Source organism: Camelus bactrianus, chromosome 20 (genome assembly GCF_048773025.1).
Source record: "Camelus bactrianus isolate YW-2024 breed Bactrian camel chromosome 20, ASM4877302v1, whole genome shotgun sequence".
NCBI lineage: Eukaryota > Metazoa > Chordata > Mammalia > Artiodactyla > Camelidae > Camelus > Camelus bactrianus.
Genome location: NC_133558.1, coordinates 43,790,308 through 43,806,425, shown reverse-complemented (window position 1 = coordinate 43,806,425; position 16,118 = coordinate 43,790,308). Strand labels below are relative to the sequence as shown.

At 38.2% G+C, this 16,118-nt stretch overlaps 1 protein-coding gene across 3 annotated transcripts in view; it reads left to right on the top strand.

The window, feature by feature from the left end:
* The window catches only part of LOC141574282 (putative ATP-dependent RNA helicase DDX60), a 103,690-nt gene that overhangs the window by 78,289 nt on the left and 9,283 nt on the right, over nucleotides 1-16,118 (top strand). Inside the window, exons 3-5 of one of the 3 annotated variants that reach the window (XM_074349052.1) lie at nucleotides 12,388-12,576; nucleotides 12,760-12,901; nucleotides 14,449-14,570. In XM_074349052.1, the coding sequence (XP_074205153.1) occupies nucleotides 12,445-12,576; nucleotides 12,760-12,901; nucleotides 14,449-14,570 (396 nt within the window). In that variant the 5' untranslated portion in view covers nucleotides 12,388-12,444. Of the gene's footprint in view, nucleotides 1-11,987; nucleotides 12,577-12,759; nucleotides 12,902-14,448; nucleotides 14,571-16,118 lie in introns of those variants that run through there. The other 2 variants (XM_074349050.1, XM_074349051.1) reach the window with 2 other exon arrangements.

Here is a 16,118-nt window from a genome sequence, read left to right as displayed (position 1 = left end):
CAAGGCAGTATCTTGTTAGCTACATTAGTTCTGTCATTCATTTGACTTGGAGGTTCTGGCCTAGGGTAATAGAAGGCTGAAGCAGAGTTTAAGCGAAGTTTGAGAATTAAATTAAATTCAGAGATGTTCTGGCAAAGCTTTTGCCATCAAGCATTGCAAGTCATGGAATGGATAGGATTCAGAGGCCAGCATTTTAAAATGGTGAGGCTTTAGAAGGGGTTCAGAATGAGCTTCCCCGAGATGTGTCACCTCAGCATGTGGATTATTTTGGACTAAGGCAGTTGAGACTCTGAGGGCTCAAGAGAAACCACTGTCCCTCCCGTAACCACCTAGAAGAATTCAAATTGGGGGTGTTTCCTAGAATGAGAATTATTACCAGAAATAAATTTTATCTGAATGACTCATCTGTACAACGGGGCCAACATTTACTTACCAAACATCCACTCTTCTCATTGTCCTGTGAACTGCCCTCCTCCCCTTTGAAGCCCCAGATCGCTGTCCCAGTCCTTACCTCAGGAAAGCATCTATTTTACCCTTCTGTATTGGAACCTCTCATGTTGGGGGGATTCCTGCACATACAACACTGATTGATTTGTTCTTCTCCTGTTGATCTGTCTCATGTCAATTTGATGATCAGACCAGCCAGAGGACCTTTGAAGGGTAGAGGAAAATTCTTTCTCCCAAACACATTCAATACATACATTTTAGGAGACTTGACAGAGTAAAGGCATTTGTGTACAATTACCTTTTTGTGCCTTTTTGTTTGTTCCCAATACTGTTTAATCAGAATATTTAATTTCATTCCTCCTGAATCCACCTCCTTTATGCATTGTTTATGATTGTGAATATATATTCTTCTCAGCAGAGCTTTGGATTTGGATAGTTTCATGCATTCAATATTAATAAAGGGCCTGTCTTTATTAGGTTTCTCCACCTTTGCATCCTAGAACACGGCTTTGTGTATAGTATTTGTCAAGATATGAAAAGAAAAAATATTGCAAGAGAATTTAGATGCCTCTCAAATTTTTTTTTTGTTTTGTTTTATATGATCTGAAATAAAATACAGGCTTATTTCACTGTTTTTGGTTGGGGGGGTGGAGCCTTGGGGGAAGGATGTGACAGTTAACAAACAGTGTTACTTTCAAAGTGTTTTTGGATTTAGGAAAGAAAGCTAATTATACCAGAATCAAATTAGAAATGTGAATAAACCTACCACGTGAGCCTTACAGTATTTCATAATGTTCTGCCTTCCACTGGACCAGTGGTTCTCTACCAGGGGTGACTTTACTTACCCAAGGGACATTTGGCAATGTCTGGGGAACTTTTTGGTTGACACAGCTGGTTGTAGGGGTGGAGTGCTACTGATACTTGTTCGGTAGTGCTCAGAGATGCTGTTAAACATCCTCCGATGAGCAGGACGATGCCCACAACAGAGCTCCCAGCTCCAAATGTCAACAGTGTCAAGTTGAGAAACCCTGTTCTGGAGGAAGCACCACCCTTTGCTTTAGCTCTGGTCATTCAGAAGGAGCATCCAAGATTCATTTTCCCAGCTAACTCACATTATGCAACCCGGTTTTTAAATTCCTATCTGTCTGTGTCGGATGCACAGCAGTTAGTCTGCTTCTCCGTATGAGGGAAATTGTTTTCTACTAACTGATGACCTCAGCTTAGCAGTTTCTTTCCCAGCACATCAAAGCTCACAGTCAGACTTGCAGCAGCAAGTGCACTTCTGAGCGGCTTTATGACATGTAAAGACCCTCTTTGGCATTCATACTGTGCTGCTCTATTGTTTACAAGCTAGCAGTAAATTATTTATGGATATTGCTGGAGATAGGACTCCTTTGCTCTCTTTTTTAACCCTAAAGCTGTTTTTTATCTGGTGGCAAGATTTTATATGAAAGCTATTTTGGGGGGTTATGTCCTCTTTGCATTTATGTGACAGGTTTTACAGTACCCACCCCATCCACTTTTTATTACTTTAAACTTGTTCTGGAAATTAGTATTAACTACCTCATGAGCTCAACAGATAGGATTTTTTTCCCTTAGAATTACTGGTTTAACATGATTTCAGGAAGGCTTTTCCTGAGTCAGTCTAGAGGGAAACTGAGAAAAATCTCATTTTGGATCAAATGCAAAGCAAAAGATCTTCAGGTTGCTTTGGAGCATTGATCTGTTAAAAGATTTAGTTTGAGAATGGGTTTTTGTTTTATAGTCAGTTGATCACCAAAGGAATCACTATATGGTTGGCAGTTATTTCTGTTGGCATTAGTGTCCTTCAGTTTTTTGTTTTTTGTTTTTTGTTTTTTTTTAATACACAGACCATTCTTAATGTGTTTCCACTGACATATTTTCAACCACTGCCTCTGAGTTGGGGACATTTTCTTTTGGTCTTCATCACCCCTCCCATCAAGTGGTAACATCTTGTTCTTAAATTTGCCAGACATTTAGGAGATTGACTATTTTCTAAACTACAATAAATCTGAAAGTATATGTAGAATGCAGTGCTAATCAGAATGTGTAACTTAACCCACGTCGACTGAAATAAATGCACAGCGTAAAAGTTAAGAGTTACATTTTATTTGTGGGGAGGACTCGAGCCGGGGTGACAGCCTCTCAGGTCGCTCTGAGGGACTGCTCTGAAGAGGTAGGGGAGGAGCTAGAATATATAGGAGCTTTACAACAAAGACCAGGTTGTTGGAACATTAAAAGTTGACCTGTTAACTAAAGAAAACCAGACATCTCAAGTTAAAAAATTTAGTGCTTTTCTGTGTATGGGAGGAAGCAAACATTTGGGCTCACTGAATTCATTCCTTTGACAAGCACCTAGCTATCGAGGGCCAGTATCCTGTCTGTTCTTATTCTGAGTCCCCTCAGGCTGCAGAGGCTGGGCTGCAGGCTTGTCTGCACCCAGAGCTCACTGCAGGGTGGTGGCAGCGGCTGATGACTTGATGGCTTCAGCTTTCTTTGTCTACTGATATGGTTTGCAGTATTTTTTTGTTCACACCCAGAACCCCATAGGTTTTTCTAGTAGATCTTTACTTTTCATTGTGGCTGATAAAAGATCAATTGAAAATTAAAAGAATGACTGGTTAATGAATTAACAGGGGACAAACTATTGGATGTCAACAAGAATGTTCTTCTTAGTGGATTTCGTTGATAGACTGAAAGTTCATGCCAGTAGTTTAGGCTCTAAGGAAACTCAAAAACAAGATTTGAAATAAAGGACAAAAGGTGATGTTTACTTGGAATCAAGTCATTAGTCCCTGAGTATTGTAGGGGAGGATGAAATTTTCCTTTGCCTTTCTGGTTCTTCTGGCTGGTCTAAGAATTAAACTGACATGAGATGGAGTAATAGAAGAAAATCAAACAAAAGTTTAATAACATGTAGACATGGGAGAGACCCAGGAAAACTGAGTAACTTGCCAAAATAGCTGAAACTCTAACCTTAAATACCATCCTCAGTGACAAAAGAGGATGTTGAGTGTGGGGAATATCCATTATGGGAGGTTCCCAGGAAAAGCACAGTAAACAAGGCTGATTTTGATGCAAATTTAAGTCATTACCTTCTTCATTTGTAGATACGTGGTCATCCTCCACTTCCTGATGCTGGGAGAAAAACACCCTTACAAATAGAGATTTCCCTTACAGATGTAAACGTCTCTTACAAAAGTTTAACTCTTACTTAATTTTCAGAGTTTCTCACGTATCTGCTGTTTCTTACAAAATAACCAGCTTAAAATAATAATTATGCCAAAGAGACATATTTTAGGTTGGCACATTCTGTTCTACACTACAATAAAGCTTATTGGTAACAAGGAATAAAAGGGTTAAAGAAAAGATAAACATAATATTATTTTTAAATGACTTCTTTGTTTTATAGAGGCATCATATTGCAGTCTTGAGATTTCCTATTTTAGAGGTTTAGTTAAAAACACAATATAGGGGGAGGGTATAGCTCAAGTGGTATTGTCAGAGCAGGCAGATAGCTAGATATGAGCAGAGAAAGGGGGACACAGACCAAATGGCAGGAATTAGGCAGAAAGGAGGGGCACAGGGCAAATGCAGGAAACCACACATCATGTGAGCAGCAGGGGGTCCCTGGGCAGAGAAAGAAAAGCAGGAACCTTGGGGCTGATAAGGGATCATGCCTTTGGGGATGACAAGTGGCCTGGAGAAGAACAAGGAAAGGTGAGAAAAGGCAGGAATTTCTAGTGTCCGAATGTAGCCTTTTGCTCATTATGCCTTCATTTCAATAAAATTAGCCTTGCAGATCAGAAGTACCCATCATGCACCAACGCCATGACACTTCTGATCCAGACTAAATAAGGACAAAAATCCCTCCTCCCTTCGGGAAGGTGGAGTTGGGATGATAATCAGGGAATACAACCCCAAACCCTTCCCTCCCCAGTGAATATTCCGCCCATTCATTCTTACACCCTATGTAGCTAACTTGCCAAAGAAATGCAGGGCAGCCGCTCACCTGAGCCTGCCCACTCTCCCCTGAGAGTGTGCTATCCATCTTTTATAAATCCTCACTTTACCTTTTTTTAACCTCTAAGTCTTGTCTCTGAATTCTTTCGGGATGGGACAATAACCTGGAACACCAGTTGCATCTATCGGCAACAGTATTTGGGTTTCTGCTATACGAAGTTTTAGAGGCTCTTCTGTCCTATTGGGTCCCCCAAGAATCTTGGTCCTTGCATACAACTAGATTTTATAGGAGGAACTTGTTCCTTGGTGAGAAAGTAAAATTTGTAGGTAAAGACTTGAAAAAAAAAAAAGTCTCATGAAAATTGCATTTCTAAAGTTGGGTAAATCAGCCAGTATATAAGGTTGGTTTATATATGATTTTAGGGCTATCAGTTTGGGTCCTTCAATAAAAAAGAAAACAAAGCAAAGCAAATAAAATGGGGGAAAACCTGCCAACAAAACAATAACAATAATAAAACCTCAAGTTTAATATTTTTAATATATTGGACAACATTGGGATGACCATACATCCTGGTTTATGGCTGTTCATTATTTTTAGGGCTCCTTTTCACTATCAAAAGTGTTCCTATTTGGGTGAGAAAGTAGTTTGTATTTTCCTAATGACTTAATGGTCTTGAGCATCTTTTGATGTGCTTATTTGCATTCCATTTATCTTTGGTGAAAATATATGGTAGACAGATAACTAGCAAAGCTTTAGCCCATTTTTAAAAATTGGGTTGTTTGTTTTCTTATTGTTAAAAGTTTTGAGAATTCTTCACGTATTATACCTACAGGCCCTTTGTTGGATAAGTGATATGCAAATATGTTCTCCCAGTCTATAGCTTGTCTTTTTATTCTTCTAATAATGTCTTTTTAAGAGCAAAATTTTTAAATTTTGATAAAGTCACATTTCTCTTTTTTACCTTTTATAGATCAGAACTCTTTGTTTAACCCAGTATCATGAAGATTTTCTCCTAGAAGTTTTATACTTGAAAATTTTACATTTCTGCCTATGATCCAATTTGAGTTAATTTTATGCAAGTTTGGGGAATACAGGTTGATTTCTCTTTTTCTAACCACCCCCCCCCTTTTTTTTTTTGCTTATGGCTGTCCATTTGTGCAGCAACATTTCTTTAAAAGACTATCCCTTTTCCACTGAATTGATTTTGAAAATTATCAGTTGGCTATCTATGTGTGGCCATATTTCTGTGTTCTCTAATTTGCTCAGTTGATCTATGTTCAATCTCTTGATTATGGTAGCTTTATTGTTAAGTCTTAAAATCAAGTGGTGTGCATCTTCCAACTTGTTCTTTCAATAGTCATTTCTTAATATTATTTATTATCTACTCTATTTTAAATTTGTTCCAATTCCCTCAAACTTATTTTTCTCCAGTTGTTTTGAATCAGGACCTAAATCCACTTTCACACATTGAGTTTAGCTGTATGTCTCTTAAGTCCCTTCTTAAGAAACTTCATGCTAGAAAACTATTACACCTTTCAAGCCATAAGAAACCAGGTCATTTGTTCAGTAGTGTGTCCCACATACTGGTTTTGGCTGATTTTTTTTTTTCCCTTATGATGTCATTCAAGTTGTTCTATTATTCCTCATACATCTTGTGAGCAAGTGATGAGATTTTCATTGGGTTTGGGTTTAAATTTTGGGTAAGTGACTTCACAGTCCACTTTCTAAGCTTTACGTCAAGAACCAAATAGTTGGTGTCCTATTTGAAGTGCTGCAATTTTATGTTTAATCAGTGGGTTCAGGCGTTATCGCCTTTATCCAAGCATTATAAAGTTGCCCATCAGCTTCTTATCTAATGGCTTTAGCAGACATTCCTGCTGTTTCTCTAGATTCATTATTTTATTAAGAGTTGTGCAATGGTGATATTCTGATTTTAGAATTTATTTTGCATGTATTAGGCGGGAGGTTTATAGACAAAAAGCCTTTACTCATCAACTCTTGGGTTATCCTAAAATATACTTAGCATCAGAGAGGCAGGACAGATGTTTCTTAATTTATCAATTTTTAGAGTAATGAGTTAGTGCCCTGGCAACTTCTAATTGTGCTAAATTATTATTTCTAGTATCATTGTGAACTTAAGGATTTGTATACACTTGACATATTTAAATCCATTGAAGGCATTTTTTTTTTTCTTTTTAATGCTCAAATTATCACATCTTAGTCCCCTGGAAACTCCTTCATCTTACATTAACTCATTCACTTTTAACAGCTTTCTTGCTTTCTCATACAGTAATGTCCTAAACTAATCTTGTGCATTTCCTGTTCCATTCCTGAATTCAGTCATTTCTCCAAGAAATCCTTGGAACCTTTTAATGGAAGATAGAATTTAGAGACTACATTTTGGGAATTATGGTAAAATAGATACATTTTCAGTGTTGGCTGTCTGGTAGTTTTTAGAGTTTTGATTCTAAAGCGCCATAAAAATCCTCAAAGAAAGTTTATAATCATAATGTTCCCATTATGTATTGTTAAAGACTCAATTAAAAGGACTTTCTCAGGGTGGGAATTTACCAACCTCAAGTCCTAAAATGGCTGCCCTCAATTCCTATAACCATGTATTAGTCACTTGTGGTTGGAAAGGGTTGGAGCATTCTGGGAGGACAAATTCAGTGAGAGATTGCTTTTAGGCAATGACTGACTATGTTGTCAATACAAATGCCCCTGCCAGTAGGGCTGAAAATGTCCTTACATTATAAGACAGGACCATTCATCACCATACATCAAAATTTGGTTAATATTGGGTAACCACCTTCCCTTTCACCAGTGCCACACTTACTTTCCTGTCATATTTGCTCACTGAAGATGAGGAGAAAAAGACATGCTCCAAGATTAAACCTGCTGTGCTGCGAGTATACAGATTTTTCTTAAGCTCGACAACAGTGTCAATGCTTAGGCTTTAAAGTGACAATTTTTGTATGGAACTAGCTACACATTTTGATTTCATTACCTTGAATAAAGTTATGCTGTACTTTGCATAAATGTGTTTTTTCTCCTGTTTGCTTTGGGAAATGACCTTTCACTCAGTACTGTTGCCAGCTGCAATGCAGAAAGCACTATATAACTTAGCAGGCCTGTGACAGTATTCAGGCAGGTGCTGTGTATTGCCTCAGTCTGTCTACTATCGCATTTTCAAGAAATTAGAAAGGTCAAAGATTGCTGCATCCTGTGATTTAAAATTCAAATGGGGAAATTTCTCTTATTCTATGAACCAAATCATTATCTATGTTCAGTATATCCTTTGCCTACTTGATTTTTTCCTGGTTTTTTTTATCACTTGTGCAGAATACTAGAAACAAAAGTTGTCTATGAGAAGGTTCCCCAGTATTAGATTCCCTTTATCTGTCTCTATTATATCTACATCTGTATCTCTGTCTATATCTGGATCTGTCTAGCTAGCTAGATGAGTAAGAATTTGGTGAGCTTTTCATTATGTTTCTGTTTTCATTGTTTGCTAGCACTTAACACAACATCCCAGAATACTAATATTTTCTTCTAAACCATTTATGGAAACCATTCATAGAAAGTAACTATTTACAAGTATCTGAATGCTGACACATATACGTACTTGATGTCACACCAAAGCTGTAGTGTAAAAAATATTTGCCTAAATAAAGACTTGGAGATAGTCCACTCTCCATCCAATGCTCCATCATGAACCATGGTCCCTGGCCTGTGCTCCCCGTGATTTAGCCGGGTGCTTATATTGATGGCGACATTAACCCAGTAGTTTTCTAGGAAGAACTGAGCATATCGTTTATTATACAGCATGGTGTCAGAGGCCTTTATAAATATTTTGGCTCTACATATATTCCAACTGAAATAAAATAAACTGCAGTCAAGGCTTTAAAAACAGCTCCATTGACTCAGTGCTCGTACCACATGACAATCCATTGTGTAACCCTGGGGCCTACCATCCCCCCTGGTCTTTGCATTTTATTTATGAATTTTATATGAAATCATTACCATTTCTGTATTCAGTTTTTCTGCAGTGGCGGAAGCAGGAATCTAAACAGGCTGCTACATCTCAAAGACACATTCATTAGGCCTGAATTATGAGTTCAGCACATCCTGAAAATAGGAACTGCTCTGAGCCTCCGCACAGCTGGCGTTTTGCTTCTCTCCTACAACTGCCATCGCCCTGTGCAAAATGATGACTCCATTCCACACCCACTAGATGTTTTGCCCCCGTTTTATGGTGTCAGCCTTGAATACAGAAATCTTGGGTCTTATGAAAACCCAAATAGGCTGCTTTGAAGGAAGATGAGGAGAGAAAACACAACGTTGTTGACATTAATATAAAGGTGCTACAAAAATCTGTCTGTCGACTTCAGTCACTCTTCAGAAGGTAGAAAAATATATGTATTTTATATTGTGAAAAGATTAATTTGAGAGATCTAACATTTTTTAAAGATAGTGGCTCATACCATAAAATACCACATGTTTTGGTCCTAAATGGAAGGTAATAAAAATCGCCAGCAATCTTCTTTGGAACCAATCAATTAAAATAATCTTTATTAATTTTTATTAATAGTAATAGATTTATTGGAGAGTCATCATGCAAAATATAAGATTCTCATGATTTGAATAGAGAGACCTCTTCAAAGAAACCAGTTACCTATCTAGTTACACCGTCTACTGTACAAGCTTAATTAAATCTTTTACATGAAGAGTATTTGGCTGAATGCAAAAAGAAAAAAGGAATAAAGGAATTCAAGGTTTCATAAAAAGAAGCAAAGAAGTAAAAAATAGTAAGGAAGTTAGAATTAATATCTAGTCCTCATGTCTCTTTGTTCATTCATGTTAATATAATTAACACATATTTAATGTTTATTATTTGTCAGATGCTCTGGTAGTTGGAGATAATTATATCACAATGTATGAGAGCTGGAACAGAGGAATGACAGTGAGCCTTTATCATGTGTCTGATGTGTTCTAACTTCTTTTTATGTATCCTATTTTATTTAACCCTGACAAAATTTCTATGAAGGAGAAATTTATGTCATTTTGTTACAAATGAAAATATTAGCTTGAAGATGATTATTTGCCCTTTTCAATGTTGCTGAGCAAAAATGGGGCAGACCACATTCTCTTCAGGTCTGTCTGTTCTGAGAGGATGCTACTTCATGTGAGCAATGTCAGAAAGAATACATAAGAGTTTGCCAGTAAGTACACAAAGAAGGAAGGCTATTCCATGTCGAGACTCGTGGAAAAGAAAAAACTTTGCTCTTTCTGGTAATTGCCCGGAGTTCAGGGAGATTGGTGTGCAGGCTGAATGAAGGGTCATAAGGAGATGGAGTCTGATTCAGTGGCCCACAGCTTAGGAAGTGTTTCAATAAAAATCAGTTTTACTCATGAAAAAATCATAAGCAATATAATTTTCTAGGTACAGTTGCATGAATTTTGACAAATGCATACACCTGTGTCACCATCACAATCACAACAGAGAACATCTCTGCTACCCAAGAAAGTTCCCTTGCACCTCTTTGTAGTCAATACCTCCACCCTCTCCATTGCCCCAGGTGATGGGTGATCTGCCTTCTAGCACTATATATATTAGTTTTGCTTTTTCTAGAATGTCATATAAATGCAGTCATGTGGCATGTGTGCTTTTATGTCCGACTTACTTTGCTCAGCATAACAAACTTTAATCATGTTGCTGTGTCAGTAGTTAATTGCTTTTTTTAGTGAGTAGAGGTCTACTGTATGGATGTAGGACAAACTGTTTGTCTTCAGTTGTTGAGATATTTGGGTTCTTTCAACTTTTTGACCATGATAAATAAAGCGTCTGTTAACATTTACATCCCAGTCTTTGGGTGGACATATATTTACATTTCTCTTGGGTGAATTCCTAGTTATGTTTGCACGGTACCTTGTTTAGCATCCTTTTACTTTTAGTCAGTCTTTGTCTTTTAATCTGGTTTCTTAAGGAGAGCACAGAGTTGGTTCTTGCATTTCTTATCCAGTCTGACAATCTGTGCCTTTTAACTGGAACATTCAGGTCATTTTTAGTTAATTTAATTACATATTCAGCTAAGTTTAAATCTGCCATCTTGTTATTCATGTTTGTTTGTCCCATCTGCAGTTTCCCCCCTACTTTCTCCATTTTCTTTTAGATAAATTGAGTATGTTTTGTTTTTCCATTTGATTTCTACTGTTCGTTTCTTTCTTTTTTTTTCTCAGCTTTTTTTTTTTTTTTTTTTTGGTGATGGGGAGGTAATTAGGTTTATTTATTTTTAGAGGAGGTACTGGGGATTGAACCCGGGACCTTGTGCATGCAAAGCATGCGCTCTACCACTGAGCTATACCCACCCCCCTCTACTATTTGTTTCTTAGCTATAATTCCTTGGTTTATTTTCTCAGAGGTTGCTCTAGGACATACGGTGTGCATTTTAATTTATTAATTTATCACAGTTTACCTTCATATATAAGTATACCATTTCACAAATAATGTAAAACCATTACATTAGTACACTTTGATTCACCCTACCATCCTTTGTGCTGTTCCTGTCATACTTGTTATTCTATATATGTTTAAAACTCCACAATAAATACATTATTTCACTGTTTCTCTGGTCTTTTTCTCATTTTAAAAATTGAGGAAAAAATTCTTTCACACTAACCCATATATTTACCATTTCCAGTAGTCTTCATTCCTTTGTGTGGGTCCAAGTTTGTATTAGGTTTCTTCAGAGACACAGAATCACAAAGATACATAAATATAATACAAGATTTATTATAGGAAATGGTTTATGCACTTATGGAAGCTGAAAATTCCCATGATCTGTCATCCATTAGCAAGAGGCCCAGGAAAGCCTCTAAGTGGTGTAATTCAATCTGAATCCAAAGGCCTGAGAACCAGGATCGCCAGTGTCCCAGGGCAGAAGATGGATGTCTCGGCTCCCTCATAGGGAATGCACCCTTCCTCTGCCTTCTGGTTTCCTTTAGGCCCTCAATGGATTGTATGATGTCCATGTGCACCAGTGAAGGTGATCATCTTTACTTAGTAGTGATTCAGAAGCTCATCTCTTCTTCTGGAAACACCTTCACAGACGCACCCAGAAATGTTTTATCAGCTATCTGAGCATCCTGTAAGCCTAGTCAAATTGACACACAAAATTAACCATCAAATTAATCAATTAGCACTCTCCTTCTGTCTGGAAAATTTACATAACATTTTCCCATAGTACATTGGCAATAATCTCTCTTAGGTTTTGTTGGTCTGACAACAATTATTTATTTCAACTTAATTTTTGAAAGGTATTTTCATAATAAGTAGAACTCAAGATTCTTTAAATTCTTTTCCCCAGGGTTTTCTATTTTGTGGGTCCTTGTTAATTTTGATTGATGTCTTCCTTATTATATGATGAGGACTTTCTGTCTTCATGCTCAGGTGTTTTTATTGGGGTTACACTCACCTAGCATCAAGTTTGCTGTCGTAACCATCTTTCAGTGCGCAATCCAGTGATGTTAGTAAGTACACATGCACTGTGCAGTGCTCAGGTCATTTTGGAACTAGGAAAAGGTTTCTTAAGTTAGATCTTCGATACTTCCCTCTGCTTTAATTTGTTGTTTCTTTTTCAGAGAAGTTATTTTAAGTAGAAAACCCTCGTCCTGTTCTCCACTGCTGTTTTTCTTCATTATGAGAGAACACGTGAATTTGCCTCCCACATCTCTGACACACTCTCAGAGTTTGAGTTCTGCTCCGTAGTGATGCCATGTGAATGTCAGTTCTGCTGCTGGACTTTTCGATTCCCTGAAATTCTTCACCACTCTGTGCATCTCTCTCTCATTTCATAGTGATGCATTATTGTAAATGTCAGTGTCAATTGTGCACCTGCCTTTCGTGATTGTGCCGCACACGAGCGTGGTGCGAATGAACGCGCTCACCTCCGCAGGTGCTGTCGGTGCTGAAGCACTCACTGCTCGCCTTCAAACAGCCGCGAGCCCTGGAGATGCTGAAACTCTACTTCCTGTTTTCACTGCAGTTCCTGGTGAAAGAGGTACGACTGTGCTTGTCTGTCCCTGAAGCAGGACTGGTGCTGGCTCTGATCCTCAGCAGGCTGGGCTGGCTCCAGTCCCTACAGGTACTGTTCAGTGACTCACATTCCTTGTGACTGATACACTTCTCAAGGCTGGGCCAGGTAGTAATTGTTAGTCTTTCTCATATGGGTATTAAGTACTATTTTAAAGTGGCATTTAGTAAGTTATCTATTAATTCATGTATGTGGTGAATGCAGTCAAACTGATAAATGATTCTTGTTCTTTAGGGCTATGTAGACCGAGAAGGAAACCCCATGGGGTTTGCTGGACTGGTGTCACACTTGCACTATCACGAGCCTTCCAATCTTGTTTTCGTCAGTTTTCTGGTAAAGGGCCTTTTCCATAACCTGTGTCAGCCAACCAGGAGAGGTAAGCTTGGTGTTCCACGTGTGGTCTGAAAGCAGCACCGGGCGCTGTGGAGAAGCTAGCACGTTGGGAATACTGTTTCTACAAGGAAAATACAAGTGAACAGATAATGTAGATGCCAAATTAGATAAAATAAAGTGGTATATGCCTACTAATATAGATTATATAGGAGACAGCTACATTTTGTGGCAGCTGTCGAAAAATGTCGAGTTACTAATTTTGGAGATCCCTTGACTCCAGGATTCAGAACATTTTAATATATGATTTTTTTCATAAATATCTTTTCCGACTAAATCTAATATATGCTCATGTTAGAAAAAGGACAGGGAAAACCCTTATGTTAAAAATAATACTCACTGTTGATATTTGTGAATATTTTCTTTGAATAATTGTACAGTGTATTTAGACAGCTGATATCATGTCAGTTGCACAATCTGGCATCTTGTTTTCCCCCAAATATTTTTTTGGCAATATCACGTGCAAATTTTTGAATTCCACTTGCAATTTCTACCTGAAATTTCATTTAACATAGTTTTTATGAAAGCCTTTGATTTTTATAACTAAACCATAGATCTTTAAACAACGTCTCCCAGAGAAATGTTTCCGTTTGTCCTTAAATCTGTTATAGTTTCTGACGCTGGTGATTTCAGTGCCTTCCACAGCATGACTTGACTTTATCTTCTGTTGTTAACTGGCAGGAATGATGTCCCTTGCACAGTGTCACTAGGCTCTGAATGTGCAGTGTTCTGTGAGTCAAGGATGCTCAGGAAATTCTGTCTCCCACAGGCTCTGTAGGAGGAGAAATAATTTCAGGCAGTAAGAAGTGTGGTTGTGTTTATTGCTGTGTGTGGTGGAGGCAGGGCGTGTGCAGTTACAGACGTGGAGGTTGAACATTGGGTTGCTCTGTGAGGCAGGTAACATGGAATTTCATAAATAATGAAACTGAAACACAGAGAAGTTAAATCAGTTGCCTTGGTCCCCAAATCTTGAGCCAAGATTCGAAGATGAGCAGACTGACTCCAGAGCCCAAGCTTTTAAAGGTAGCATTTCTTAACACTGCATGTGATGCTCACGTGATGTGAAGGGTAAGGAATGACTCAGGCTGATGGTATTGACATGAGTGGCTGGCAGGTGAGGCAGGGAGGGGCCAGATGGTCTTTGGTGGGTGACTTTTGGAAAGCCTTAAGTGCTGGACTCAGGAGACTGGATTTTGTTTATGAGACACTGAGATGCAATCAGAGACTTTCGAGGAGGGGAGATGTGGTCATTACATGCTTTAGGAAAACTGATGACAGACTGAAGAAGGAGGAGTTCAGGTAAGGAGACACGGCAGCTAGTGGTTGGAGGACAGGGTCTGATGCAGAGGTGAAGGAGCAGCTGGAAGGACAAAGAAGGAGTAAGACTGTCCTTAGAGATTCCTTAGTTGCTGTATTTGTTACGCATTTCTAGTTTCTATGAAATAAAGTGCAATATAACATTCAATTTAAGCATTAAAAATGGGATTAATCCACTTTTTATGTTTATATAACAAGTCACTTTGTTCTGTATAGGCTCAAAATGTTTTTCTCAAGATGTTATGGAAAGGCTAGTGTTAGTCTTGGCACATCTGTTTGGAAGAAGATATATTCCAGCAAAGTTCCAAGATGCAAATCTCAAGTTTTATCAATCAAAGGTAAAATTTATGATCCTGTTAATGTTAAATAATTAAGATAATTAAATAGATCCTACCATAAATGATTCAGCAGCAGAATTTTATTAATATAGGATTCATTTGTTTTGTAGGGTAACAGTTTGTTCGTTCTGTAAACAGTGTAATCAATTTAATCTGTAATTCACGTCTCTATAAATCTATCCAAAGATTAAACGCTTTGAGGAGAATGGGATAAAAAATTTGATCTTGTTTTCCATATGATTGTATAGAAGTATAGCAGTCAGTGGCTAAAGAAAAAATGTAGGTAATTATACATGAAATGAACTAATAGTTCTCATTGACTATGTGGTTCTTTTAGGATCTTTTTACCTTGAGGTAGGGCTTCAGACAGGAAGTGTATGTTGTGAACCGTGATGTCCTCACTGAAAAAAATACTAGAATAGGCACCTAGGAAGTTACCACTTGACACACACAGAGCAACTCATCCAATTGTATTTGCAACACTTTCTGCGATCACGATTCCTTGTCACTGAATCAGCATCAAACACGATGACTTACGTGTTTCACTGGAATCTGAGAGAGTGGGGCGGGCTGGTTGTACCAGGTGATCTTCGTAAAAGGTGGCTAAGAAGAACAAAAAGAAGGCAGAGAAAGACAAATCCTCTGTTACCCGAGTTTTCTTCCTCCCTTGTAACCTCTGGTCTTTTGGTGACGGCCCTTCTGGCAGGTGTGAGGTGGCGCCTCACTCTGGTTCTGAGCTGCGTCTCCCTGAGGGTGAGGGATGATTAGTGTGGAGCACCTTCTAACATACGTGACGGGGACTGGGGTGCCTTCTTTGAGGAGATGTCTGTTCAAGTCCTTTGCCCCCTTTTTTGGCTGTTGGGCTGTACTAGATTCTTCTGTGTCTTATCTCCTTAGCAGGTAGATGGTTTAGAAGTATCTTCTCCCATTCCAGCAGTGCCTTTTCACCTTGTTGATTATTCCCTGTGCTGTGCAGAAGGTTTCAGTTTGATGTCGCCCCCCTTGTGTTTTCACTTGCGTTGTCTGTGCTTTTGGTGTCACGTTAACAGAATTACGGCCAAAATCAATGTTGCTGTATTTTCTCTTAGGAATTTTACAGTTTCAGGTCTTACATTTAAGTCTTGAATCCATTTTGAGTTTATTTTTATGTGCAGTGTATGGTAATAACACCAGGTTTTCACAGACTCTTCTAGGGAATACCAAAAGAGAAAGCAAAGCCTAAAGTTAACATCAGAACGTGACAAGGACATCATGAAAAAATTAGAGATGTGCCTCTTCCATGACTGTAGATGGAAGAATAATCAGAAAATATTAGCAAGACAAATCCAGTGTGAGTTTAAAACCCTCACAATCAGGTGAGTTGCATTCCAGGCTCAGAGGGGCTTTCTGTGGTTGCTGCTCCCCAGACATGCCACTAGATTCTTTGAAATATTCCCAAGTCCACTGTCATTTGAGGGCATCCTTCTATTTAAAAGATTGTTTTCACTAAGTAGCACAAAAGCAAATATTTACAAGTAGAGGTATTGGTTTTTATAACATACACAGAAA